Source organism: Buceros rhinoceros, unplaced genomic scaffold, assembly GCF_000710305.1.
Source record: "Buceros rhinoceros silvestris isolate BGI_N320 unplaced genomic scaffold, ASM71030v1 scaffold7261, whole genome shotgun sequence".
Lineage (NCBI taxonomy): Eukaryota > Metazoa > Chordata > Aves > Bucerotiformes > Bucerotidae > Buceros > Buceros rhinoceros.
The window spans coordinates 7,195-19,394 of NW_010392442.1; the positions used below are offsets into that span (position 1 = coordinate 7,195).

Here is a 12,200-nt window from a genome sequence, read left to right on the forward strand (position 1 = left end):
GAGGTGATTGGAAGGGGGGATAAGGACTTGGCACGGCTTTAGAGTTACTCAGTATGTTCCTTCGCAGTTGGTAACTGAAAGAGAAAAGAGAATCTAGCTCCAAAGATCATCTTGTTTCTGAAGTTCTTTAAGAAAGAACAGGAAGTCTCTTGTCTTTGTGTTGTGTTTTGTTTTAATTGTACTTACTTATCTGCGTGAATACATTTGCTTTGCTTTGCAGGAATTCTGTATTCATCATGTTATCTCACCAGAGCTGGCTGAGCTGAAAGTTCCTGCATTTTGGGGAGAGCATGTATAAAAGGCATGACCACATGGCCAATGTGATGTTCACCTCTGCCACTCCAGAGGTACGGTTCCTTGGTTTTTGCTAGCTCCTGTCTCAAAATGGGAATTTTGGCTTGTTTCACCTTTGACAGAAACCCTTTCCTCTACTAGTCATGTCAGTGCTTTTTCTTATGAACCGTGTGGTATTAGAGCACTCCATATTTTTCAGTGTTCACAACCAATCTGGGTATTGATAATTACACATTCAGATTAGTTTTAAATAGCATTTTGACTTGTTACTCTATAGCTTAGAACAGCTGTTTATTTTTAATGAGTTAAGAGCAGTGTAATGTACCACCCAAATGGAACCAGTCAGAAATACTCCGGTTGAATCTTCTTTTGAATTTCCTACTCTGCTAGTAAGAAAGTACTCTGTAAGATTTTATTCATTTTAAGCCTTTGTATCCTTTGCAGAGCAGGCAGCTCTGTTGTGCTGTTTCCAAAAACTACCTAGTTCCGTGCTGAGCTGCTGCGCGCAGCTGACAGCCCGTGTTTGTAGGTCCAGGACAGCCAACTGAAGACTGCTTGGGAACTAGTTACCCTACTGAGTTTTTATAGTTGTTCACTTTCTTGTAATATTATGATGAAATATTATAAATCAGCTACAATAAAGCTTGCCCAGTAAAACACACATTTTAAATGTAAGATAGGATGTCCCTTTTGCTTTTTAGAAAGGTAACATTTTGATGAAATTCTTCCTGGCTTGAAAAAATTCTACTTGGTCATGTCTTAGCTGAAGAGCTGTGTGAAGCAAATTCTTTCATCGTAGTGATTCCTTTTGTACACACAACTTGATTGTATCAAAGCAGTTGTCCTGATTTTCATGAAACAAATCAACTGTTTAAGTAGTGAACTGATCTTTAAAAATCTTATAAGAAAACAAAAATACATAATACAGCTGTGCCCTGGAGAAGATCGTTTTCTCAAACATAGTTATAAGTGCTCTCAGATTAAGAAAAATAGGCTAATACAGTAGGCGTCAATGAATTGTTACCTCGTTGTTCATTGTCTCTCCCAGGTTGTTGAGCACATAGTCATCACTTACCTGTGCATAGTTCCGTGCTGATTCACATATTCTTAGTGCTTGTAATAACTACCTTGTAAGTAATTTTATCATTGTAGAGGACAGTCTCTGTGCCAGGGCTGCATGGTTTCCTTAATGGCTTTGGAGGACCCACATCAAAAGTATTTTGGAAGCCCAGCAACACTGTATTAATCATGTTCCTTCACCCACGTGTCTGTAGCTACTGAGACAGTGCTTCTCCTCCTAAATACGAGCTTGGCAACTTCCTGATACAGCACATCTGCCCGTTTCTACTAATTCCTCTTTAGTCTCTTCTGGGGTTTGCCCGGAACAAATGGACTTCCTAACCAATAGTTCCCCAAACACTTTGTAGGGAGGAAAAAAGATAAAAATCAGCATGTCATTTATCACCTTCTAGTTCTTTGCTACCAAGTCAGTTTTAAGTGAGAAGTTAATGTTGTAGTTAGTTAAGATGCCAAAACATCTTGTTTTGGCAACAGTTCTTTCTAGCAAACAAATAACCTCAGGGAGGGAGGTAAGGGCTTAAAATTTTACGTGCATATATTTTTGAAGATAAGAAATGGAAAAGCAATGACATCATTATTGTTATAAAATCATATTATTCCTGAAGAAAGGAAAATGAGCTACAAGTGCCTGCATCTGAGCCCAAGGACAGAAACTTCAAAAGTAAGGCAAGGCACCAATTTTTAAGGCAAGACACAGTACTCTTACAAAGTACTCTGGAGTTAACACTGGATGCAATTTCAGGACATGTCAGGTTTTTATAATGTTATAGATCTACCTTGTGAATTTAATTTAAAATTTTCCGTTGAATATGAATCTTGAAAATCCCAACATATTTCCTTTTGTGTGACAGCTCTTTTATGTCGTCTAGGATTTTTAAAATGGCTTTCTAAAGGTGGAAATTTCACAGAGATGAAATTGTATGTAACTGTTTTTGCAGTAAGTTTTTGCAGAATAAAGTTAATTGGAAACTAATTAATGAACCATGCTAAATTTAATTTTATAGTTCAATGTCTAAAGCTTTTTGAAGTTCATACATTTTCTTGTAATTTCTTCATATTTTATACCTACTCATTTTCTGAATTTGACATGAAGTTCATCATTCTCCAGATAAGCCTACTGTGTTTTCTTTAGGGTAGCAGCAGCTCAGATTCTCTGGAAGGGCGAAGTTCAGATTATGCCAATAAAAGCTACGATGCAGTTGTATTTGATGTGTTGAAAGTAACTCCCGAGGAGTTTGCTGTAAGTAAAAATGTTATTTTTGCATTTAAGCTTGTTTAATACTCTGGGCTTGCAGGATAGTAAAAAGATACAATAAACTTTTTTCTTAAAAGTATTTTAAATGAACTTCCAATGTTCTTCGAAACAAATTTCTGATTATATGAACTTTAACAAAATAGACATGTCTATTTTTTTGTCATGTAATCAATCGGTACTGACCTGACACAGCTTGTTTTTCTGTGTAAAGCCATTTGAGTTTTTTCTAGTCTTTAAAAGACCCTAGTGTGGGTTTAAAGATGTTAGTTACTCACAGTCTGCTGCTTTTCTTTTTTTAATTGAAACCACAAATGCTCATCTTTTCTGCTGAAACATCAATTTCTCAGAAAAACCGGTTTCTTAAAAGCAGGGAAGAAGCTTCTAGAGAGGAAACAATTTGCGTTCCTCAGTAACCAGTTTTCAGTACTAAACTGAAAGCAGAGCTGCAGTTTTGGCAAGAAGTCAATACAGTTCTTGTGTTTGGCCCCTTCTTTTTTAATTTCTATGTTAACTTGCTGGGGAGCAGGGAGAAGTGAGGATGAAAGCTACTGAACCTAGTTCAATGTTTTCATTAATATTCTGGGCATCAAAATTACGTTTCCCTCATTTGGCGTAAGATCGTATAATGCCTGTTCACAAAAAAGTCCTGGAGGTATTGCCTACGTTATTCCTGTTTGTCACTTTGGAACAAATTCCGATGAGTCTTTATTAACACTGACACGGTGTACACAGCTGAGAGCTGTCGTTAGGTAAAAGTGTAAAAATACCTAACTGCTCTGTTCTGGTCTCTAGAGAAAATGTGACTGTATGGTTTGTAGCTAGTAAAGGGCAGAGGTACATATGTGATTGTTAGCTCTTCGTGTTACGTTATTTAAAATTTTATCTTTATTGCAGAGCCAGATTACACTGATGGATATGCCAGTATTTAAAGCTATACAGCCTGAGGTGGGTTTTCTTAAACTGTCTGCTTACACCTTTGGGATCAGTGCCTGAGGATGCATAACCACGAAGTAATGCTTTTTCAGCTTACTGCACTGTACTAATACTCTGTACTGATACCACTAGGCTTATTCCTTGTTAGCACTCTGAATCTGTAACCCAGCCTAATTTACTTGGATTTGCCATCTATTGCCGAAAGAGGTGATGATGTTTTTCTGAAGTCTTCCTGCTTTGTGTTTCTTCAGGATAAATTTATCAAATGTCAAAATTCTCTACTCTCCTTTCTTCTCCTCTTTTTCAGTTCACAGCTGATTTCAGAGTTTGACTTATGCATCTTGTCATAACCTGTATTTTAGGCTGCATCAGCCACTTGGTAAACCTTCTGATTTGTACTGTCATGCTTAAGATTCAATGCTGAGCGAATAGATGAGCCCAAGCCCTTAAAAGTTAGTGTATTAGTATCCTTTTATTTTTTAACCTTCTAAGAAAGACAAAGAAACTTGAGGTCTATTGAGAAAAATCAAAGTTAACATAGACATTTGAAAATCAGAAATAAGAACTTCAGAAATGGAGAATGAAGGTAGTTAACAGAATAGGTTAAATCTGTGTAGAAGTGATGTTATCTCTGTGTTTTGATGAAATAAATTTATTTTATGCAAAAGGTAAAAGAATTGCATGTTTCCAGCTTCACATTCTTTGATAGAAGAACGTGTACTTACACCTATTGTGCCTAGGTGGAATATCATGAATACATGAAGGGGAAACACACACCCCCCCCCCATAATATTAGCAGAACTGAATTTTTTACAGCATCAGAAAGGACAGGCCAGTTTAGAAAATTCTTAGTAGAAGCTCAGCCCATCTAAATTGATCACTAACAAAACAACTCATATCTTACAGTGGTTCAGAGATTAGCAACCTTCTATTTTGAGGAAGTATAAGATGTAGTTGGTTTATTACACCATTGGATACGATGAAGGCAGAGTTATGGTCCCCGCTTCTCCTTTCGTGCTTGCCTGTGCAGGGTGGTCACAATTGCTCTACAGAATCAGCTTTTGTGGGCAGGAAGTGATGGTAAATACGCTGACATGTGAATAAGAGTGAAAACTTCCAGATTCCCGTGCTGGAAAGGGTGTGAAAGAAGCATGGAGAGGTTGAAATGATTTGCTAGATGTCGGATAGCTAAGTTCCAGGGCCGGACTGTGCACAGAGGAGTTTTCCTTAGCCAGCAGCCGTTGGGCTGGCTGCCTCAGTGAGTTACCTGGCGTGAGTTCGGTGTTTGAGGGAAGAGCACTGTGCTGTTGTTTCTTCAGGTTTTAGTCTTTGACGTGAGCTTATGCATCAATGGAAAGACTCGAGAATTTAGAGTTCTTGTTGCCGAGCGTTGTCTCAAACTCACACGTGTCACTTGCTGAAGCTTTTTTCTGCTTTTCAACTGAGCTGTTATTAAAAAACACATCTGCCTGCTTGCAAGAGATCAGTAAGAGGATGTCTGATTAACAATTTTGTTCTCCAGCAGAAATAACTATGCTTACATTCTAGATTTCTATGTAACTTTATTTAGGTTTTTCTGCAAAGTCCTGGAAATTGTAGTTCTTTGCAAACTTCGGGGATTTCTTGCACACTCGATGGACGGTGTCTTGTGACTGTGCATTGAGGAAATTGCATGCATCCTTCATACGAAAAGATGAAGTGTTATTCTAGAAACAGTGCGTTTTAGCAGTATTAAAAAAAAAATCAGCAGGGTCATGTTGGATTTGTTACTCTTATCAACCTTGTATTCAGTCCAAGTTTTAAACTACTCAAATGACTTTACCACGCACAGGGTTTTATTTTGTTGGTCACTAGCCGTTTGGCAACCGCTCTAATATCTTTAGGTTATTGACCTCTTCCACTTCTCTGACAAATGTAAATGCTGCTTTCCCTGGTAGAGCGAGTGAGATTTTTTCCACATAAACATATGAAACCCAGACTCTTAAGGCCAGATGTGCACTGATGCTGTGGAAAATCTGTGTCTTGACAGATGCAAATTGGTGTTTTTATCTGCAGAAGGTTTAAATGCTGGAAGACTGGTGTACAAAGCGTGTTTGGTGATGTAAACGCTTTTCCTGGTGCTCTCACAGGAACATGCAGACCTCCACATCTTGAGAGTGTGTTCCTTTTATCAGGAGGTACAAAGTGCTTTTCAGAGGCAGAATTCTCTTTGGCTGGCTCTGCCTTTTCATGTGGAGGTGTCTGAAGTTAACGGCTTACATTTGGCAAGCTGAACATTTTGGTTGAAACTGAAATTTGTGGTTCTAAAAACAGAAGAGTGTTTTAGGACTGGTGTTATGGAGAACTCATTTCCAGTATGTACGTATGTATCTACCACTTGTCAGATCTGAATATAAAGACTGTATAGATATGTGGAAACTTGAAACTGTAGTTGAAGAAAGCCTGGCTGTCTAAATGTATTTGGAACTGCCTGAAATAACTATTGGAAAACGTTCACTTTCTTTGTGGCTAAATCAAAATCGTAGTTATGATTTCAAATTTCCTTTGATACATAATGTAATACAGGTTATTTAAAGAGAAAATAATTAATCTGCTTTTTAGCTCTTTTGTTTACTTCTTACCACAGAAATTTCTACTATTTTGCAGTTAAGATGAAAGATTATTTTTTGCCATAGAGCACTGGGATTTTATTATGCATTGACATCGGTTAGTTGCGGTTACAGGTGTACAACTGAATTTGTGATTTTTCTTATTATCTTAAACTAGGTTGACTTTGAAGTAGTCACCATAATGAAAGAGCATTCAGACATTTGGTTCATAATCTGTGACTGGACAATGCAGCCTACTGGCAACTTCTTGCTTGACTATCACCAAAGCACTAATCTGTTTTCTTAAGGACATGCCACACTTGATCAAGTCTGACTAAAATCTCATGGCTAAAAAGCAGGCCAAAAAAAAAAATCAAACCCCAAAATAAAACACAATTCTAATCCCAACCTCCTGTCCACCAGAAGACCTTCAGACTTAAGACTGCTACTCTAGCCTTTTTCAAATGAAAGATTGTCTCGCCCCAAGTATCACTTACAGAGATTTCAGGTTTTTTACATGAGTTTGTAACTACTGCAATCGTAATATTAGAATCCTAGAATTGTGTTCTTCAAATGACTTAGATCTAATTTTTTAAATTATTATTACCATGTGAGAGATTGAGTATGCTAAACTGTGGTGTGTTCAGGGCAGTTTTATTAACTCTCGTAACGAGGATGACATTCAGGAGTAGTGGCTAGGTTATCACCTCTAATTGCTCAGCAGAATTTTGTACTCTTTCACTAGTTCTAATATTGCTTATTGGTATGTTTAGCTTTAGCTTCAGTTTCAAACCAGATAAGATTATACACTAGCAAAGTTTACTCCTGTGTCTGCTGAGTTGCTCGTACTAGGGAACCCTGGACTGAAATAATCAATGCAGAACGAAACCTGAGAGTCAGCAGTTGTGGCCGATTGCTTAGTCTCTCTGTATCTGAATATTAATATGATGATGATGTCTGGGGTTTCTAGTATCAGGAGAATAAACAAATCACATCATTTACACATCAGGAAAACACAGGAGTGTTTGGTTAGACTAGTCTTCATCTAATCAGTGCCTTAATGCTTCTGTCACCTGTCAGTTTTTACCCTTTTAAGTCTTTTGGAACATGACTGATTTCTAAGGTAGTTTTATAATGTGTTTCCTAGGAACTAGCCAGCTGTGGGTGGAATAAGAAGGAAAAACACATCCTCGCTCCAAATGTTGTTGCCTTTACTAGGAGGTTTAACCAGGTAAATCATTTGATTACTGTGATGAACGGGTATTGTTTGACAGTTGTCTCTGAGCATAGATAGAACTACTCCGATGAATTAAAACTTCAGAATATTTTTCTAAATGAGGAGTAAGATATTAAAATGGCAGTTCCTCTTTTCAACTGCTTTTTTCCACTTTTTCTTGTTGTTCCTGTAGAACATTGGTTCCTAATTATTAGTTCTTAATAACATTTGCTGATGTGTTGTGGTATAACATGAGCAATTCTTCTTTTTGTGTGTTTCACCCTCTCATTCCGTTATCTTAGCGTTACCTTGCCTCCCTACCTGCTTCCTCTATGCACTGGTAATGCTTTAGGGTCATTGCAGCTGTACAGATGAGAATTCATGGCATCAGAATTCTTTTCTTTCCTTACCCTGTTTTTTCCCTGGAGCATCATGAAAAGTTCACAAATATTTCATCTAATAAAGTCCTTTTTTTGTAAATAAATCCAGTTATATGTGTTTACTTTATAGGTCAGTTTTTGGGTTGTACGAGAAATATTAACAGCACAGACCTTAAAAATACGGGCAGAAATACTGAGCCATTTTGTGAAAACAGCTAAAGTAAGTGCAAATTTCTTATACTATCATTCCAAATCTTGTTTCCTTTTGCTTGCTTCTGCACTACTCCTGTGAACCATTGTTGGATTACAGAGGGTTACGTTCTTTTTTAGCGTATCTGCTATGTTGTACCACGTGAAGAAGATAGAGGTGTGACATCTGTTGTTTTTACTTGGTTAAATAAAACTACCCAGTTCAGTGTGACTTGTCTTGTACCTTTGGCTGGCAAGTGCAAGAGTGGTTTGTCTTGCTGATGGGCAGCTACGTGTTGCCGACACTGAACAGGATTGTGAACTGTTCTGGTTTTTGTCTCTCCCCATTCAAACTTACCTTTTATGAAAACTTCTGCTTCTAAAGCAGCTGTTGGGAGATTGGTATTCCTGCCTGTAACGTGTCGTTGCTGGTACAACATATGACTGTTAAAGCGCTGTTATTTTAATGAATTTGAGCACTGCATTTTACAAGTCATTCTTAAAAAATATATTTATTTTTAAAAATATTTTTCTCCTTCATGGCCTATGGTCATTCTGTTTTGTATGACTCTGACACTATCAGTAGGGTGACAGCACTCGGGTCACAGGCCCGAGTGCTAGCCTTGTACGTGTGAAATCGTGTGTGTGTGCGTAATCAGAATCATAGTAGCCAATGTAATACCGTTTTTGTTGCTGTTGTTGCGAATACTCCAAATCAGTTTACTTAGCAGTTTTATGCTTATGCAGAAGAGAATGTATCGGAGTCAGATCCGGGCACAAATGCATGGTCCAAGCACTCGGAGAAGACTCAACTTGGAGGTGCTAGGTTGTCCTTAGAAATAAGCAGGGGTTTCTTGCCCCTGCAAAAAAGGAAAACACTGTCCTCTTTTTCTCTATTCTTTCTTTCCTTCTTTCCCTCAGTAAAATCCAGATCTTCCTCAAATGCTCCTGAGCAATAAGTAAGTCGATCTCTCAGGGATGAATCTAGCCTCTCTTTCAAGATTTACAAAGAAGCTGCCTGACAGCAGTTCTCGTTTCTCTGACTTTCTGGAACTGTGTTATAGGAAACTTTATCATCTAAGACAGCTGCGTTCTGAAGTATGATCTCTTTTGCAATCAATGTGTTTTGATTAGTGGTCAACATATAGTGAGTTCAAAGTATACTGAAGTAAGGGAAATTTGTCCTGTAAAACCGATTACAAAATGAAAAGTTGTATTAATTCTGAAAGCGTCATCAGCATCTCTGATGATCTTAGCTTGATAAAAATTTTAGTTTCCAAAATTTTACTCATTTTCAAGAAAATGCATCAAATATTTTTTCTTATTTTCTGTTCCTGAAGGAACAGCCTTAGAAAACAACAGATTCAAATTAAATCTATTTTTTATTCTCACAATTGAAGTGCCTGTTGTTTTGAGGGGTATATTTGGGAAAACCACAAATTTTAAAGTGGTCTTAAGAATTTTGCGCATTGACAGCATTGGGTAATGATGTTGTCTGCAGTCGTTGATGAAAACTTTGTATTTTACTAATGCAGCTTTGATTAATCCTTCTTCCCTTTTCAATCTGTTAAAAGTTATTATTCCCTTTTTTTCAGAAGCTCCTAGAACTCAATAACCTTCATTCACTTATGTCCGTGGTGTCAGCGCTGCAAAGTGCACCGATCTTTAGACTGACCAAAACCTGGGCTGTAAGTTAATCCTCGACCATTGTCTTTTCTGTCCTGTTTGAATTCTGAGGTTTTAGGAACTCTCCTAAATTGTCAAATTGCACGCTCTGGAAGAAGGTTCTTTATATTCTTGTTTTTGTGGCACCATCTTAGCAGGAGGAGGATCGGTTCATATGCTTTGTGAAAGTAGAGTTTACATGTCTGCAAATTTTTGAACAAACCTTTCCTGTAAGAGTTTCCTGTTTTTCCATCTCTTCTAGAAGGCACTGATTATATGCTCAAGAGGACTTCAGTTGATAAGTGATCTTAGAAGACCCTTGTGTAGATTGTGTATCCGTATCCTGTTATCCAAACCCTTGTGTGTGTTTATAAATACATTTCCTAAAAGGAGAGGAATAAAAAAGACCCATTGCAAATAGAGAAACGTTAATTTTGTGATTATTGCACAATGCATTTCAGGTTTTGTTTACTTTAGAAATGAAAAGCATTGATGATTCCATTTTCAGAAATTTGGTCTCTTGAGGGCAGAGTTTCTCATTTAAATTTACTGTAAGTTTTGCTGTTTCTTTCAAGTGGAATACAGTTATAATGTACTCCTGCCACATGTAATCTTCAGATATACGAAGGATTAGTTAATTCCATTAATTTAGTATTCCACCCAACCTGGATCACCGCAGCTGTTCAGAACTGATAAATAAAGCTGGCTATACTTCACTCTTTTACCTGAGTTTAACGTCTTTAAAATGCTTGTAACTTTTAAATGGTTTGATTGCTCAGAATTAGGCTATAGTCTAATAAAAATGTAAGTCCCTGATATTTTGAGCAGCTTGAAGTTGGAACGTAAATAGGGAAAATCGCTCACGTGTGGAACTTAGACCTAAAGAGGTGTAAGGCTCTGGGTAGGCATGGTAGTTCAGAGAGATGCGACGGCGCAGAGCGGGGGCCGCAGGGAGTTCTCGGTGCTGACTGGAAGGAAAACAGCAAAATTGTTGTGAAATATTCTCGCTCTTGCACGGAGGCCTCGGCTGCGTTTGCAGCGCTGGTTTCCTGACACGCCTGCCCTGAGCGCGGCGGAGTGGAGCAGGTACCTCACCCACAGCCGGGGCAGGGTCGGTGCCGGCAGCGGGCAGAGCCGCGGTGCTCTGGGCGCAGAACGGCTGGCTGGGCGCAGACGCTGCGCCAATAAACGGGCCGTGGGACAGCAGTCCCTTGTCAGAGGGAAAAACTGCAAGAAGCCAGTGTTCAGTGCCATAATTCTCCGCTCTTTCTGACTCGGTTGGCTTTTAAAATAATCTTTAGACTATTACTGGTGTTTCTGAAAATAGCTGAAATGGGGAATGTGGTTTTTTTTTTTTCTAGCTACGGTTGTGTATTTTAGGTTTACTTTTCAATCTTCTGCTCAATATTTTTCTAATTTTCTGTAGTAAGTCCTGTGATGGAAAAGAGATGTTTGTGTATCCTAGTCAATTACTTTCTTTATACATTTTTCCAAAACATTTTTGTCGTACTTTTAATGAGTCACTGCAAATGTGGCACGATTTGCATTTTTTAGAGCATTTTCCATTGCTATTTTTTCTTTAAAATTCAAGAGGATTTTTAGCAATCCTGATAAACTAGGAGAATGTTGCTGACTGTGTAATGTATTATTTTTGTTCTAAAAATTTAATATTGCTGAGGTTGTTAAACTCTGAGGTAGTGATATGTGGATCCTTGATAAACTATTCAAAAATAATAATTGTATTTGTTCCTAGCTTAAGACTTAGGCTGAACTGCATTCTTAACAGGTAGCATGTTTTCAAACATTGTGCTGGTTTGGGTGATCATGGTGAATTTCATCTTAAATTTACTTAAATTTGCTCTCCTTTACTATGGGTGATTCAACTAATTTTATTATTTGTTGCCTTTTGTGTGGATTCAGCTAAAATTTTAATTTTTTCTTTATAGCTTTTGAATCGGAAAGACAAGACCACCTTTGAGAAGTTAGACTATTTACTGTCTAAGGAAGATAATTATAAAAGAACACGAGACTACATCAGAAGCTTAAAAATGGTTCCTAGTATTCCATATTTAGGTGAGTTGAACAATTACCCTCTTTATCCGTAGCTCATTTTGAGTGACGAGTGCTCATATAGCGTGTTGTGCACCTGAAGAACACCCTGTGTAGAAGATGTGGTTCACTTCATTGCATATTTAGAGAAATTAGATCTGGTGGAGATTTTTAAGCTAAACGCTGTCTGGCATCTCTGGTTTCTAGAAGTTCTGTGCATTACTGACATCTAAAACTACAAGTATGTCTCTGTTTACTGTCCTTTTGATGCCTTCAGATTTCACAAGAGCATCTTGTTTCCGAAGGGTCTTTGAGTACAGCACTGTTTAGGACCTCATTCCTGCAGCTTTCGTTTTTGCCGGATTGTTTTTCCAGATACCTCATAACTTAGTATCTCTAAAGCGTAGTCGTTGGTTTCTGTCAGGTTCTTGCAAATACTTTGAAAAGGTACAAACTCTGAATAGTCAAATCAGTCCATTGACTTAACGATGCAGCGTGTCTACATGATCAGATATTTCCCCAGTGACTCCTTTGAACTGCAATTCCTGCCC

The 12,200-nt window shown here is 37.9% G+C and overlaps 1 protein-coding gene across 1 annotated transcript in view; it reads left to right on the forward strand.

The window, feature by feature from the left end:
• Nucleotides 1-290: 290 nt before the first annotated feature.
• The window catches only part of LOC104500765 (ras-specific guanine nucleotide-releasing factor RalGPS1-like), a 12,606-nt gene continuing 696 nt past the window's right edge, over nucleotides 291-12,200 (forward strand). The window contains exons 1-8 of the mRNA XM_010144475.1: nucleotides 291-347; nucleotides 2,507-2,614; nucleotides 3,524-3,574; nucleotides 7,298-7,381; nucleotides 7,877-7,966; nucleotides 9,531-9,623; nucleotides 11,547-11,673; nucleotides 12,041-12,096. Coding sequence (XP_010142777.1) covers nucleotides 291-347; nucleotides 2,507-2,614; nucleotides 3,524-3,574; nucleotides 7,298-7,381; nucleotides 7,877-7,966; nucleotides 9,531-9,623; nucleotides 11,547-11,673; nucleotides 12,041-12,096 — 666 coding nt within the window. The remainder of the gene's footprint in view (nucleotides 348-2,506; nucleotides 2,615-3,523; nucleotides 3,575-7,297; nucleotides 7,382-7,876; nucleotides 7,967-9,530; nucleotides 9,624-11,546; nucleotides 11,674-12,040; nucleotides 12,097-12,200) is intronic.